This window comes from Spermophilus citellus (assembly GCF_964194105.1).
Source record: "Spermophilus citellus genome assembly, chromosome: 4".
Lineage (NCBI taxonomy): Eukaryota > Metazoa > Chordata > Mammalia > Rodentia > Sciuridae > Spermophilus > Spermophilus citellus.
In genome coordinates, this window is record NC_138185.1 from 20,975,076 (window position 1) to 20,991,918 (window position 16,843).

Here is a 16,843-nt window from a genome sequence, read left to right on the forward strand (position 1 = left end):
CACTGGGCAGCATGCTGTGTGTGGCTAACACTCGGTGCATATTGACTGACTAATCTGAACGCCCCCAACCCTGAGGGAATCAGAGGGACTGGCCAGTTGCTGAAAAAGGATGTGGAAAAGCGGGCACAGAGAAGGGTTCCAGGCAGAGTAAAGGGTAATGGGCAAACGGGGAGAAGGTGGAGAAGGCACAGGTTCAGGAGGCACCGGGGGTGCGGAATGGCCTGTGCACACAAGGGTGAGATGCCACCAGAGTTTCAGGCAGGACTCCTGAAGACCTGGAACTAGTTTAAAGGGAGACAGAGAGAGCACGCCGAAGTCAACACAGTGCAGTGTGGATGCTGCATTAGCACAAGAAGAAAAGATAATGGAAGCCTGCAATTCAGTGCTGGCAGCAAGGGGAGGGAAAGGAGGTGGGTAGCCGAGATGCTGCAGGCGGAGCTCACCAGATGGTGGTGTGGCGGGAGGCAGGAGCAGGCAGCTGACACCCAGGCTTTTGACCTGGTCAAACTGAATGGCCCTGGTGTGAGGGAGAGGGGAGCAGATTATCCAGGGTTAGGGCCACGAGCCTGGGTTTGAACTCTCTGAGTCAGCAAAGCCCATGGTGGTGTTCAGCTGTCTGCAGAGGTGGGAGGCCTGTCATGCAGCCCCCATCATCACAGCAGACCCTGCCACCAGCCTGGGAGGCTGGTGGGGGTGGGGAGCTAATAGCCCCCTGACTGAGGAGAACAGAGGTCAGAAAAGCGAAATGGAGTGCTTAAGGCCACACTGCAAGGCAAGAGGCAGGGTGGGGGACCAGAACTCAGGTCAACTGACTTCTCTTCCAATCACAGAGAGACGAGGATTAGAAGAAAGGGGGATGGCAGAGGATGAAGGGGTGCATGGCTGAAACCGCAGGTGTCCCAGACAGAGAAGCAGGGAGAGGAGAAGAGGAGACACCCCATGACTCCCCCTCCCCGCATCTATTGGCAGAAAGCTATGTTCTGGCAAATTCAAGAGACGGGAGTCTGGGAACCTCTGGTTTAAAGAAGAGCTGAGAGGACCTCTCGGCAGGATTCTCCCTCTCTTTTTTTAAAGCTTGCCCTGGAAGCCTGTAGCGCAGTTAGCAGATGAACTGACGGCAGCCTCACACTTCACTATCTGCATCTTCACCTGGTGCTTCAGGAACACGCGCCCCCTATTCACTCCCGCACTTCAGCCCCTTTCACACAAATCTCTGAGTGAGCTCAAAATGCCGAGGAAATGGTCAAAGTCTGCTTGAGACATCAAGTCCTGTGGATACTGTTTCATTACAGAGTCCATCTTTTTCTTTCCAGGAAAAAAGCCTGCAATGATTTAACTGTGGCAAAATTAGCATGCAATTTGTAAGTCATTATGGTGCAAAGTATGTGGTGAGAACACGTTACTGAATAAACCTGCTGAGTATAATTTTCCAAGGAACTAAAAAAGAAAAGCCTCTCGGAGGCTCTCCCCCTCCCTCCATCAGAAGTCCCTGCCAGCACCTATCCAATTACGTCTTACTCCGACAGTCAGAAGCGGGGCAGGCTTTGGACACTGAACCAACAGGAGGGGGAAGGGCGGTGAGAAGCCAGGACAGCAGCAGCTTCCGTGCATGGCATTCGTGGTTCCTCATCGCTGCCCTGCAAACTCTCAAAGTACACCAACCTGGAGACTAAAACGCCCCCTGGGAGGAAAACAGGGTGGGGCAGCTAAGCTATATTCGCCAAGAGCTGGAGAACCTGGGAAAGGCCTGGCTGTAGAGGGCACGCGCTCCCTCTCACGCTGTCCTATGCTCTCCCCTCGGCTGTCCCTGCCCAAGCTGGAAATGCCCCCTAGGTCTCCATCTTTCAGGGTTTGGTATCAGCAGTTTTGCTGACCCACCTGCAAAACTACTTGGGGCCTCCAGCTGTTCCCAGGCCCTTGGCCCTCAGCAGGAGCACCCTCCTGGGCCCCCTCTCTTATTGGCACTTTGGCCTCCTGCCCCCCACCAGGGCCTGGCCCAGTGCCTTGCATAGAGCAGGTGCTCATCAACATTTGCCAAATGACTAGATTCTGCCTGGTGAATCCTGGTCAACTGCGAACCAGAGACACCAGCACCATGTCCAGAGCAATGGAGGGTTATGGGAAGGTGGGTGGCTGGGTCACTACAAATATCGAGGCCTGAATCTGTCAGCTAGGTTTGGTTTGGTTTTGTTTGTTGGCAGACTTGATAAAGTAGGTATTTCTCCATTACTGATCTTACTGTCAATGTCACCAAAATGCCTGAGAAATAAGCATTCAATTCAAGTTGTCATTCTTTTGCCGAGTTCTAACTGGTGCAGGACATCTAAATTGAATGGGTGGGGTAGGGCGAGGAGACAAACCAGTTGGGCCTCAGAGAGGTGCTTCAAGGAGCGGGGGTGAGAGGGAGGCCATGCTGCTCTAAGCCCTTTACCCCTGTGCAGGGGCATCCTTGGCCAGGTGGAGCCCGAGGCTGGCAGCAACCTGTTCACAAAGGCTTCCCTCCCCCGCCCACCCGCCCGGCTCCTGAGCAGCACGGCGGCTGCTGAGCACTAATGGCCTTGGAATGTTTGCCAGTGCCCAGCAAAACGGCCTTGGCATCAAGGAGATAGATGTTTGTCAGGGAACGGCAGGGCCAGTGCGTGTGGCACACGGCAGCTCTGTGATGCTGGGGAGCGGCTGTGTGCTCACCCTCCATCAGTGCTAATCAATTTCATGCCCTCTTCAGTGCTGATAATAGATAATCCTGCAGGAAGCAGGCCAGCTTTCCCAACAGCGACCTGCAAGCTGCTCCCTGAGGTCCAACTGCTGACTCGCTCTCCCTCAATATGTCCATGCAGTTCGGCGGTAGAGTGCTTGACTAGCCAGACCCTGAGTCCACCCCCAGCCACGCAAAAGCAAAAGCCCAAGCCCAGAAAAACAGAACATGTCTATGCTTCCCTCAAACAGAGCACTCGATGGTGCCAATGTTCTGTTCCGCTGGGCGGCTCCTTCTGGGACATCTGATAAGGGGGATGTGCTTGGGGAGAGGAAGGCCTGGCTTACTTAGAAGGCTATATAAGAATTGCAATGGAAGCTAGAAAATCTACCAGGATCAGCAGCTTCTACTTATTGAGTCAGGTGTCTTATATACTTCACATCTAGCCCTCACAATAATGGCAAGGAAGTTGTTATCCCCATTTAACAGACAGGAAAACCAACGCTGGCAGAGGCCAGCTCACCTGGCCAAGAGCTCTGCATGAGGCAGTGGCAGAGCCGGTCCTAAGCCCTGGGCTCTCTGACTCCAGAGTGTGCTGCCCTCACGGTTGCTACCGCCCAGTCACTCACCACTCCTCACTGTGTTTCTCAAACCACTGTTAAAGGATGTTCAACTGAATCTAAGGAAAAGATCAAGCCTGAGGGGACCTAAGAGCCTTTGGCTAGTATCACTTCACAGCTAAGAAACCGAGGCCGTGTGACAATGCAGAGTGACAGCTGTGACTGGCAGTGATTTCAAGATGGAGTCACCTTCCTCCCAGGTGCTCCTCCTCAGGCCTCTCAAATTCTGCTCCCACAGATTCCATTATGGATCCTGTCAGGGCTGGAGTTCCAGTGGTCTGGTGGCTATTTCCTTGTACAAGTCCAGGGGAATTTAAACTTGTTCCTGATTATTGTTTGAACAAAGAGAAAGGACATCCTACTCTGGCATTTCAACAGTTGCTTGGTGCCCTGGATAGACGAGTTACTGGACAGGGAAGAAAAGATGGCAAAGGAAAGGTAATCAAAGAACAAAACAAAGAGGGTGGAGGTGTGGAATTAAAGAGCCGTGTGTGGAACATGCTGGTCTCTCAAGTCCAGCTCAGGCTTTAGAGACTCTGCCTTTTATCTTGCAGTGGTCTCACTGTGTAAAAGAAGAAAGTCCCAGCCGATCAATCCAATCAATCAGCAAACATCTGAGCACTTACTAGGTTTAGAGACCACAGGGAAATCACCAGCACGGAAACACAGTTGCTGTCTACTGGTCTTCATCAGTAGAAGGGGGGGCCTGGGGGGAGGCAGGCGCCTCCCCAGCTCTAGTCTGGCACCCTGGCCTGCACACAGCTGCGGGGGAGTAGGTGTCAGCACAATGCCCAGGGCACAGGGGCATCTGCATAGCTGGGGACGGCGATGCTGAAAGGGGCTCTCCGACCAGGAGGCTCAAAAGCCTCAAATGTGTTTTTAAGGCGAGAACATTGGGAAAAGAACGGGGCGCTCCTGGGAATAAAGATCACAAGAAAACAAGGTCTCCTACAGGCTGGGAAAAAAGCAAGAAAGGGATCATGTTGTAATGTGACCAAAGACTGAGGGGTGTCTTGTTGGGGACAGCATGCAAATTGGGCACTGCACAGCAGACATGAAAACTTGGCCTGATTAAGAAGTGCAGAGGCCAGAGATGGCAGGGGATGGAATGGAAGCTCGTGGAAAATACAGAAGGCAGGAAAGTCACATGGAAGAACAGCCCCTTAAGAAACAACCTGGCGGTGTCGCTCCCTCTGTGAGCACTGGGGAAAGAAAACCAGGTCATGCTGACCCCTGGGTTGGGCTCTGCTGCGGTGCACCTGGGACCCCCTTCCCTCGCTCTTTGGTTTTCCATCTGTAAAAGGGGGACTGGATTGGGTAAGCTCTCAGCTCCCTTCCCACTCTCCAGTCCAGGATCACCTCCTGAGACCTCCCTTCCTGAGACTGCCTCCCTCCAGGTCATGGTGGCTAGCAAGCCCGGGCACCAAGACAACTCTGCCAATGGCACCCAGACTTAGCTCTGCTCCAGCCAGACTTTCTGAGAGAAGCTCCTGTCTAGGGTGCTTGTATTACCCTCCCGCGTCCAGGGCAGACCTGAAAGCTTGTCACTCTGTTGGGACAGTAGTTCTACCCGCTGGCAGACTGTCCTCTGCTTTGCTCTTACAACACCTCACGTGGCACACGGCAGACAGGGGAGGTACACAGGGACCGAATGGAGGGTTGGTCAATAGCTGGCCAAGGCAGGCGGGATACGTACATGTTTTTCTCCTTCAATCTTCTTGTCAGCCACCTGCATTGCACCCAGATATTTAAAATGCAGCTCCATTAGTCTGTCAACCTGAAAGAGAGATTCACAGGCAGGAGTAGAAGGAAAGCGAACACCATGGTGAGAGGACGGTGGGGCTCCTCTCATCCTGAGCCACTGCTTGCATGGGGGCCACGCTGCCACTTCTGACATGGAGACGAGCTCTGCTTAGGGAGACAGCAGAATGAGGAAGAGCCAGGGGAACAAAGCCACACGGGCCACTCCCCGAAGGAGACTGCGCTCTCCCAGCCCCCCACCAGGACTCCCAGGTGGTCGAGTTGTTAACAACAAATAAATAAGTAAAAATTCATGTCTCCTCTTGCAAAGAGAAGGCACTTGAAGTTATATACTTGATATTCACTTAGAAGTTTACAGAAATTCCTTTTTTCAAACTGAAACCTTTCATGTTCAGATTCTGCCCCAGAGCTGATCTTTAAAAAAAAAAAAAAAAAAAAGTCTGAGTAAACTCTCCTTAGTTGCTTTTTTTTTTTTTTTTTTTTTTTTTTAAAGAGAGAGTGAGAGAGGGGAGAGAGAGAGAGAGAGAGAGAGAGAGAGAGAGTTTTTTTTTTTTTTTAATATTTATTTATTTAGTTAGTTCTCGGCGGACACAACATCTTTGTTGGTATGTGGTGCTGAGGATCGAACCCGGGCCGCACGCATGCCAGGCGAGCGAGCTACCGCTTGAGCCACATCCCCAGCCCTCCTTAGTTGCTTTTGAGTCAGTGCTAGAAAAACTTCTTCGGCAACTTGAAAACAGGCCCTGACTTTGGCAAAGGAATAACCTAAAAATCAGTTTTAGTCTGAGCAAAGTCATGCTTCAAGCATGACCTAAGGAATACTCCCTGGGTTTGAAGAAGTTTTATTTTCCCCCAAGACTTCCAAACAACTGAAGGGGTGCAGCGAAGCAGCCCAGACTTCTGATCTGTCACCATGGCTCCTGACAACCTGGCATTTATTTTCGGAGGGGCTGATATTGGTCAATTGGAGATGTTCTCCAATATGGCCTCAGATTGTCCAGGGAGATGGTGCCCAAACGCTCCGCAGCTAACAATGATGACCTGAAGACTTTGTGTACTTCAGTTTACAGAGTATTTCCACATCCATTATTTTCTAAAACCATTAAAAAACTTCATAAGGTAGCAGAAGAGCTGAAGAGCAACCCTCATTTTAAAGGTGAGGAAACAGGAGCACAGATGTTAAATGTCATAACGCACGTGACTGCTAAAATGTTCTTTGTTCTAAACCGATGGTTTTTTGCCATGCTAGTAAGGGCAGCAAAATGGCCAGAGGTGGGCTCAAAGAGACAGTTCTAGACCTCTCTCCCAGGGAGGAAAACGTTTCAGCCTTACTGTGGCAGGAAAGCGACTGCATGTTAAAAGGGGCCTTTGATCCTTTACTCACCTGGAATTGCCTTCTTACATACAGAGTGATAAAATACGCAGGCTTTTTGCACTCAGGGGCCTGGGTTCAAGTCCCAGATCTACTATTACAGTGGTGTGATCTCGAGCAAGTCATATGATGTCTCTAAGCTTCAACTTCCCTACCTAAAAATGTGCACGTCCATCTAGGATGAATAGAGCATTACCAGATGCAGGAATGTAGACTCAGCTACCTTCTCTGCAGCGGCACTCCACAAACAGCAGCTCACGGGTGGTTAGAATCTCTAGGTTTCGCAGGAGTGACAACAACATAGAACATCCACCTAAGCACGTTTGACCAAGTGATCACTGCCAGCTTCTACCGCCCACCAGGGCGGGCCCTTGTCAAGACCCTGCTTTCATCTAGTTCACCTCCCACTGACTCTTCAGACGGGAACCATGGGATCCATTTTAAAGCCAGGGGAAATGAGGTTCAGAGTGGCTCAGATCTCGAAAGCAGAAAAACCAAGCTCAACTCCAGGCCTCTGAACCAAAGCCCACGCTCCGCCCCGCCCCGCTCTGCCCCACCCCAACCCAAACTCACTCCCTGCTCTCACTCTCAGGTTACCACCCCTCCCTCAGGAGTGCTCTGGGACACAAGAAATGTGACCCATGGAAGGGGTCACGTTAGGTAGGGAGCCCTCTACCCAGGCCAGTGCTGCTGCCACCCTCACAGTCCCAGTCACTCACCTTCTCACTGTCGTTCTCGGTGAATTTGTTCAGAAGCCGGGTTCGCTGCTGCCCTCTCAGGTTGCGCAGGAGGGAAGCCAGGATCGAACAGACATGCTCTGGGTTGGGAAGGCGAAAAGAGAACATGCTGAGATCAGAGCAGTGATTATTACCTCTCTTCAAGCCTGGCCTGGTTCTATTGAAGGAGGAATAAGTAGGCCTTCTCTGACTGCTGCTATTGATTAATAAGACAAGAACCTCGACTGTGTCATTGGAAAACTGAACTGATCTGCACTCCCCGCACAAGACACATCGTCAAGAGGGATGATATCCTCAAGGACGACTTCACAAGTGAATCAAAGCTCAGAAAGAATCTCAACCCTGCCTGGAATTAATTGATTTTTATTGTCCACAACAGAACCTTAAACTAATCCCCCACTTACAGAAATAACCTGTGAACAGAATATGAATACCAGCCATGACACGAGCAAATCACGAATAAGAAATGTTCCACTGAATTCTCAAATTTCCTTATAACTTTCCCGAGTAAATGCCCCCCAATTAAATAAGAAATACGATAGGGTCCCCATATGATCACCTGCATTCTGATGCAGCTAAAACCCCCACTTCCCGCGTGAGGTGGCTGGGCTGTGAGGGCCTCGAGCCAGTGCCCCCCCCAGTACCCAGCGAGTCCACGCACCCCGGTGGCTCCCTCATGAAACGCTTTTCTACCCAGAGAAAAGGGGCAATCGAAGGGGATAGTGTAGGCTTCAGTCACACAGAGACCCCTTCTTTAAAGACCCCTTCTTTAAAAAGAACTTAAAAAAATCCTTCAATAGTGACCTTGAAAAGGAGTCTACTCAAGGAGAAATGGTGCAGTTTGTTTTGAAATAAACACTCAGAGTGCAACAACAGATTCTATTTGAAGACTGAAGAGCATCCTCATGTGCCCAAGCTCCCTGCGCTCCCCGAGAGCCTCTTGACTATCAAAGGAGGCCCCAGGAAGCGCTCTCACCTCCCCAACTGCAGAGGTGTCACTCTGCACTCCTGTGGCTTTTCCACACTTGCACCATAAGCCTCCCTGCCTCCTGGTTCCCCAGCCTCTGAGAACTGGAGTTCCCTGGGCCTCAGTGTCTCTCTTCATTTATAGTCGCCTCCTGGTGATCTCATCTGGTCCCACAGGGAGACTCGAGCAGGGCCCTGGAGGTCGGGCTGGCCTCTGACCCCTCACTTGCTCCCCCTGGCCATCGAGCAGGTCCTTCTACTTACGGTCCCAAAGCTAGTTCCCCACGAACCTGCTCCCCCGTCTTCTCCCTCCAGTTAGTGGCAACCAGGCTCTCCCACTGCCCAAGCCCCACACGGTCATGTCCTTGAAGGAGAAACCTTGGCAGATTATACCCAGAATTCCAGCTCGTTCGCCATCGCTGCCGCTGCTACTCTGACCCCCAGCCCCTCATCTCTTGCTTTCGGGATGGTCAGGAGCCTCCTAGAGAGTCTCTCGCCTTCCGCCCTTGCCCCCTTTGGCTCAATCGCCAGAGCAGCCGGAATGAGTCTTCAGTTAAAACCCAGTCAAATCTGGGTAAAACCCCCAGCAGGCTGCTGTCTTCTCTGCCTGGAAGGCCCCCCCACCCTCTGGGCCCACTCCTCGACCACCTGTCTTAGGCCCACCTGTCTCATGAGGCTCTGCCCAGCACTGGTTGCCCTTCAGCCTCACCTGCTTTACTTTCCAGCCTGCCTCACCTTCTCAAGGTGTGTACTTACTGCCTCACCCTGCTCACCACCTCCCTTCAATTAGAAGGCAAGTTCCACACAGGAGGGGTCTCGGCCTGCTTTGTTTACTGCTACATCCACAGTTCTAAAACAATGTCTGGCACCTCGAAGGAGCTGAGAAAAAACCCGCTGAATGAATGGTAAGAAAGCAGGCTCTCAATGTAAATTTTCGGTAGCAGGGCCAGACAGACTACTCTTGACTTCTGGATATCTTCCAAATGGCTTCCCCGCTTCTGTATACAGTATCTATCCTAAATTCAGGAGAATATTACCTTTGTTTTACTAGTATGTTCTCAGAACCTTCAGTAAAAAATGATCCTTCAAGGGTATTTGCATTTGAGAGTAACTGGGTGGCTTTTTCCTGAGGAGCTGTCAGTTTCAATTTTTAATTGGTAGATTCAATTTTTAAGTATTAAAAATACAATGTTTTTCTTAAAATACACTTTGCACAGAGGTATTATATACCTTCTCAAAACCCCTTGTTCGGGGCTGGGGTGGTGGCTCAGAGGTAGAGCACTTGTCTAGCACGGGCGAGGCACTGGGTCTGATCCTTAGCACCGCATAAAAATAAATAAAATGAAAGTATATATTAAAAAAAAAAGATCCCAGATTCACCTCTAGCATCTTTCTTTCAACCCTCTGAAAAGCTGGGACTGCGGGGTGTGACCTCAGCTGCTGTAACTGACCTCAGGGGAGCAGGGGTAAGATGGGAAGTGGAGGGGACAGGACCCACCCCAACAGGAAGGCAAGGAGCACCAGGAACGTGGGGGAGGACAGCAGGCCAGGGAATTCCAGATCAGCCCAAGAAGGAGGGTAAGAGGGGAGGTCGCTGGAGGCCGTCAGAAAGCCCTCTGACCTCTAGGCACGCCCAGAAGACCGGTCACCAGTTCTGCAGTCCTGGTCCAAGCCAGCTGGGCCAGGCTCCGCGCCCTGGGGCTGTGAACAGGTGTGAGGTAGGCCATAATGAAGCAGGGATTCTAACAAGCTCAGTTCTGAAACTTTGGAATTACTTAGCATGACAGCTGGTAACAACCTCCGTGCGAGAGTGTGTGTGAGTGAGTGTGTGTGTGTGTGTGTGTGTGACAGAGAGACAGAGAGGGAAACAACCTGACAACCACAGAGGGGAAAAGAAAGAGCCAGAGTTCTCGGAGATTTATCTGAGCCATTTTTTTTTCATTGTATGGATGGAGAAACGGAGGCCCAGAGTGAGGTGGCTTGTCCACTCGGCCAACTGGTGGAAGAGATGGGCTCGATTCCACAGACGCGCTCACTGACAGTTGCTTCCGTGCTTAGGAGATGGGTGCTGGGGCCCAAACAACAGGTACCCCTAACCTTGTGTAGTGGAGAGAACAAAACAATTTAGTGCTGTGTGACAAGTTCCATCACTGAAGTAGGCCCCGGGGGCTTGTGGGAGCACAGAGGAGGGCCATAGGCCCTAGGAGGACCCCCACTGGGGGAAACAAAAGAAGCCGCAGACAAGAACCAGGTAGAGCAGAAGGAGTGATCCCTACAAAGGCCACCATTGGCCTGAGTGTCACACACACGCGGGAGACACGGGAGGACAGGACGTGGGCACAATCTGGATCACGGAGAAGGTGGTAAGGACCCTTCAGTGCATTTTCTGCTGGCCCGGGAGGGACAAGATCAGATGGCCTTTAGACCAATCTCCTTAGCAGCTACAGTCCTTTTTGAGATCAACATCAGGAAAATGTTTCTCTCTTCTGATGATTTTTTTTTTGTATCTGATTATCAAGGTTCCCTCTTTGCCTGGGCTATCGGGAAGCTCAAAGATGAATTTACACTCAACCACAAACAGGAGTTCCTTTCATTGCTTTATTACTGATTCCCTCATCCTCTACCACTGGGATTTACAATAAAAGCAAAACCCCCAAAAACAAAAGCAAACCAAACACACAAAATGTACTTCATTTCCAGTCTGGGGCTGTCTGTCTTCCTACTAGAAACACTACTGTTTACAAGCTTTGGTATACTTTTGCACGCTTGTTCTTAGAGCATATTCCTACTAGTAGAATTAGCGATGAAAAGGAATTTGCATTTAGATTGTTAAAACTCACTGACAATTCCTGTAATCCCAGCAGCTGGGAGGCTGGGGCAGGAGGAGCATGAGTTCAAAGCCAGCCTCAGCAACTTAGTGAGGCTCTAAGCAACTCAGCGAGACCCTGTCTCAAACTAAAATATAAAAAGGGCTGGGGAAGTTGCTTGGGGGAGAAAGTGCCCCTGGGTTCAATCCCCAGTACAAAAACAAAACAAAACAACAAAACTCACTGATAAATTGTCTTCCAAAAAGACTGTATCAATTACACTTTTGCTCTCAGTATACATGAATATCTGTTTACCCACGTCCCCAATCAAACTGCATATTACCCAGGAGGAACTGTGAGGACGAGGTGGGTGGAAATGAGATACTTATGATTAGCAAGTTTTCTTCTTGTCATGAAAAAACTCAGCACTCTTTCTGCTACGCACAGCAGTAGGTTCTCTGGACACAGAGAGCAAGTATGATGTGTAGACAGAGAGAGATCTGTTATGAGGGATTGTGAGACTGTGGAGACTGGCGAGTCCTACAGTCTGCTGTCTGCAGTTGAAGGCCCAGGAAAGCCAGGGAACCAGGTCCCGTCCAGGATCCAAGGCCAGGGGTGTGAGTGCCTGTCTGATATGAAGGTCTGAGTACAGCACTGGTGTGTCTGAGTGCAGGGAAAGATGCTGTCCCAGATAAGAAAACAAATTTGCCCTGCTTTCTCCATGGTCCTATTTGGGCCCCTCAACAGACTGGGTGAGGGCAATCTTCTTTACTCAGCCAACTGATTAAAATGCCAGTCTCTTCCAGAAACACCTTCAGACACACCAGAAATAATGGTTTACCAGCCATTTGGGCATCCCTTTGCCCAGTTAACCCATAAAATTAAACCATTATGCTATTTTTTGTTTCTTTGTTGGGGGCGGGAGGTATGGGGGATTGAACCCAGGGCTTAACCCAGGCTTAACCACTGAGCCACATCCCAGTCCCTTTGAAATTTTGAGACCTCACTTAAAATGAGGTCTCTCTTCCTTCAGAGACAGTTATGGGTCCTCACTAAGTTGCTGAGGCTGACCTCAAACTTGCTGACCTCAAACCTGAGATCCTCTTGCCTCAGCCTCCTGAATCTCTGAGATTACAGGTAAGTACCATCACACTGGGTTACACTATGTTCCATCTGTGTTGCTTTTCCCCATGAACCTATCCTTTGTCTAATTTTGATTTCTATTGTTATGGGCCAGGCTATACGGGCAATTACCAAACAGACGCCATTTTACCCTAAGACTCCATATCATGTAAGAAATGCTTCTCCGGTGGGAAAGCCCCACCTCTGTACCCATTAATAGTTACCTAGCATAACATACTTGACAACGCAAAACAGCAATTCTGATACAGTACAAAATTGTTCTCTTTGGTTTCCATTTTTCTTGGGCAATCTACTTTTTCAGAGATTGACTGTCCAGACGTTAATAACCATTCTCTAACTTGTACTGAACTAGGGTCATTTTGACCCCCTTCCCTTCTGCTTGCTCGCTGCTCTGCCAACCTGGAGAGTCCCGTGGGAAATACCAACGTACCCATTGCATTGTCTCGCTAACTGCCCAGTCCAGCTTCTGTACCTGCTTGCTTGCAGCTGCGTCAATCTGGATGTGGTTTTTGTATAAATATCCTAAATGCTCAGGCTCAGGGCTGTTCCTTGCAGAGACAGTTATGGGTCCTGCAGGGAGCAGTCTCTAGCTGGCTAAAGACTCTTCCACTTGGACAAAACTGGGACTTGGTGTGTTTTCTGAGCGACCTGCCCTACAACACTATGAGCTCTTTGTAAATGAAGAATGTATTTTTTTCCACATATGTTGCAAATGTTCTCCCTAATTTTCCATTTTTTTTTTTTTTGGCAAATTCTTAATCAAAGCTAAGATGCAGTACCACCATATTGTTTTTCTATAAGTGCTTCGAATTGCTGATAGAGGGGTTGGGAGTACAGCTTAGTGCTAGAGCACTTGCCTAGCAAGTTTGGGGCCCTGGGTTTGAGCCTCAGCCCAGACAAAAAGGGGGGAAAACATCCTGTTTAAAGTAGGTAGTGTATGATAATAAGTGTCAACACATTTATCATTTATCTCTCAGAGTAGGCCTATTTGAATCTGTATGTACATTTTACATTGAATTCTGACAATTAAGCTTCAAGAAAGATGCCATTCTCAGCTTCATTTTATGAATGTGGAATGTGAGCCTCAGAGAGGCTGACTGACTTCCTCACACGCTTGAGTCAGTGGTGGGAACGTAGATTTGAATCCAAGTTGTCTGTCTCCAAACTGTTAGCTTTTCCTACCATGTTAAATGTTTCCCACTTATAAAAGGCAATAATCAACACTGTTAAAGAAGCAAGATAAAAGAGATCAGAAATTAAACCAGCAAAGCCTGAAAACATGTCTCATGCGGGGCTCAGTGTGCCCAAAAGACAGGCACGAAGTGAATGTGGATTAAAAAAAAAAAATCAACAGTTTTAATGAGAATAAAATGAAGCAAAAGGCCATATGGAGTAAGACATGAATAACAACTCCTCTATTTTACTAAATTAGTCTTTCCAGAAGCGATTTCTTCCAGAGTCTAAATAAAGAAGAGACTTTGGATTTCAGGCAGTTCCACAAATACTGAACCAGAACTTTGCAATAATTTTCCCTTTTAATCGTGCTGATTAAGATGGATGAGAAAGTTCCAAGAACGTTCTTTATATACCTCAAAAAGGGGGTGGTGCTGATGGCGCAGAGGGGGGGGGTATCAGGAGCTGTACTTTTCAAAGAGGCAAATATATAAAGAATTGCTGTTTCTGACACCCAGATCCTTTCAATGTGCATTTCCACAGCTCATCCCAGCCTAGGGCAGGAGATCTGCTGATGGACGGTGGTGGTGTACTAAGAACAAATGACACTTACTTGTCGGGGATTTTAAGTGAAGGACTGGTTGTCAGTTTCGGGAGACCTCAGCTACCTCTGTTCCTTCTACCTCTCCGACTGGACGCCAGATAGGGAAGCACTCCAGCCACCCCAAGTTTTACACATATACGCACATACAGAGTTTCATTAGCTACTAATAAATGTAGCTTCCCTAAGAACAGATTTCAACCCAAGGTGGTGTCAATTTTTCATGCACCAAGGAGATGGGGAGAGCTGCTGGCCCAGGGAGCAGAGGAGATAACAGGTTTATCTGCTGGCCAGCTCTGCTCAGCTGCTCTGTCATCTCGACAGGATAAAATGGAGGTGAAGGATGGCCATGGAGCTGTCAATGCAGAGGGGGAGGGGGAGCGCCACAGCAGAGAAGGAGCTCCAGGCAGGGCCCATTGGAGGAGAAAACACACCCCTGAACCCGCAACTCCACAGAGGGCAAGGCAAGTCTACTTCCAACCCGCCAGTCAGGGCGGTGGACCGCCGGGCGGGGCGGCGTTAGAAAGCCGGAACTGTCCCTGCCTGCCCCAGACGCCAGTTACTGACCCTACCTGAGGGTGGCTCTGGCCTACCTGTCAACTGGCTCCAGTCTCCTTGGGGCCTCGAGGGTGACCTGCGACAGGTTAGCCTGTGTAGAGCAAGGGGACTGGGGCAGTTGAGAGTCTCCCAATTTTCAGAGCCAGAAGGGAGTCAGGCTCCTTGGCCACCCCCTCTGGGGTTCTGAATATGGCAACAAGGGCCTTGGGCAGGCATGCGATCTGCCTCGGGTTAAAAGCACCTCTGGGGCTGTGAATCCAAAATCTTCATTTTTTTCCCTCAAGTCGTGACAGACAATGTCGAGGATCTGATGAGCACTGCTGTGAGCTATGCCTCCAAAAACACGTGTAACAAACACGCTTTCCCAGGGCTCTCGCATCTCAGGGATGTCTCCCCAGCAGGGAACCCTTGATCTATTACACCCAGACCAGGACTCTCCAGAACGGCATAGCCAGACGGTGGCAGTGACTCAACCAGATGCACAGTGTGTGCCAAGGATTAGCGTCTCGCCCTCTTACTCTTAAAAATGAGCATGGTCCAAATCTGGGCGCTGGGTTAGCAGCACCTCCCTCCGTGAGGAGAGCTCCGTTCCTAAAACGGGACTGCTCACAAGTGGGCCTCTCAGGTCCCCTGCTGAAGAAGACACACCGACACTGAGGGAACTTCCTCCTGGATCTGCTCCAGATGTGACAATAGTGAAGATTCAACCTTCCGTGAACTTTAGGCTCAACCAGGCGTGAATTCAAGTCTTGTCTCTGGCGTGCACTGGCTGGCGGACCTTGGGGTGGTGCTGAGTCCACCTCCTTATTTGTAAAATGGGACCATCCTGCCCCTCGACGGAACCCAGGGTTTCGAGTGAGATATGTGCACCCACAGCGTTCAGCAGACGGTAGTCTGAGATCTGTTGCAGCCATCAAGGGCAGCACGAGAGAGTCTCTCACCTCCACACCTGCCAGAAACCAGCCACCTTCTTCCATATGGCGTCCTGACCACAGGCATGTTTCAGTGGGCCAGGGTCAACCACTCACCCTGCTAAGAAAAGCAGGTACCACATCGCTTGACTTTCTCGGCTGGTACGGCTATTTTCTATAACTCAAGATTTGTTCTAACCATAAAATGGAGCAAGGCCAACTTCACTCAGACTCTTTAATCCGACAGTAAATTAAAATAAAGTGCTGGCGCGTGGCTGCCTATAAAGCCAAATAATACAAGATTGTGGGAGACCGGCAGACAGCCCGAGGTGGTTAGGGGCTATTTACTACTGGGCTGAAGGACACAGCACATCTATGCAGTGATGGTCCTACCTTTTAATAAAAATAAATGTACTTGGCCACGATGATCATTTACCTTTTGGTCTTGCTGCAAGAGCTGAAAATGCAGCACGTGATCTATAGAGGAAATGAAAAATAGCTGCTGCTTTTTGAGCTGTGTAACCTTAGGACAATCACAGGGCATGGAGTGGTACGTTTACCAGTAATTCCCGACACAAAATTCTCAGCTCCCGCTCTACGCCAGGCGAGAACTGGGACTAGAGAGGCGAGGCGGTCCACTTAGGAAGGGCTGAGAAATAGCCACCTCAGCAGAGCACATAACTGACAGGAAGGGGACATGGCACATATGCACAGCATTCAACTGTGTAGGAAAGAGGGACAGGGAGGAGTGACTCGACAGACCCGAGGAAAGGGGTCAGAACTGAGACTAAAGGAAAACATTTTCCAGACTTCTGGGAAGAGGCAGAGCTGGTGTGTCCTCTGGCAAGCGAGTGGCCATGAGCGTGCAGCTTCACCTGCTCAGAGGTGCAGCTAGGAGACAGAGGCCAGGAGTTTGGATCCTGTAGACACATTTACTTCTCTTACCACAAGCCTGGATCATGTTTCCAAAGTCGGGATGAATGGAGTGCTGTTTATATCAAGAAGATGGGGGTGGGGTGGGGGGGACAGAGAAGAAGGGGACAACTGCACAGTGATAGTTGCTAAACCTGACTTCCTCATCCTTTTGCACCAAGAGAGGGACTCTAGCTTCAGAACCTGCTGACATTTCAGTCTGGTGGGCAGGGAGCCTGAGGTCACCAGGAGGAAGACGAGGTGCTACAGTAGAGCTGGGCCGCAGGAGAGGCACTGGCACCACGGGCACCGGAGTCGCTCGTTTGTTCATAATACAGGCACTGCAAGGCACTGTGTCTGGGAGCAGAGGTCACCAGACATGGATTCTGCCCTTGAGGCTCTTGTGTGGTCTATTACACATAAATTACATGGCAGAAAATGGTACCCGCGTGGTGATTGACGTGTTAAATAGTCTGACATAGTGACCACTTTATAATGTTTACCTATATTAAAGTATCAAACCATACACTTTAAATATGTAACACTCCTTTTCTGTGTGTGGTGCTGCGGATTGAACCCAGGGCCTT

The 16,843-nt window shown here is 49.8% G+C and overlaps 1 protein-coding gene across 3 annotated transcripts in view; it reads right to left on the bottom strand.

The window, feature by feature from the left end:
* The window catches only part of CTNNBL1 (catenin beta like 1), a 161,655-nt gene that overhangs the window by 19,471 nt on the left and 125,341 nt on the right, over positions 1 to 16,843 (bottom strand). For all 3 annotated transcript variants that reach the window (XM_081291769.1, XM_081291768.1, XM_081291770.1), the window contains exons 12-13: positions 7,168 to 7,265; positions 5,012 to 5,092 (exon numbers count right to left, since the gene is read on the bottom strand). In XM_081291769.1, the coding sequence (XP_081147895.1) occupies positions 5,012 to 5,092; positions 7,168 to 7,265 (179 nt within the window). The remainder of the gene's footprint in view (positions 1 to 5,011; positions 5,093 to 7,167; positions 7,266 to 16,843) is intronic.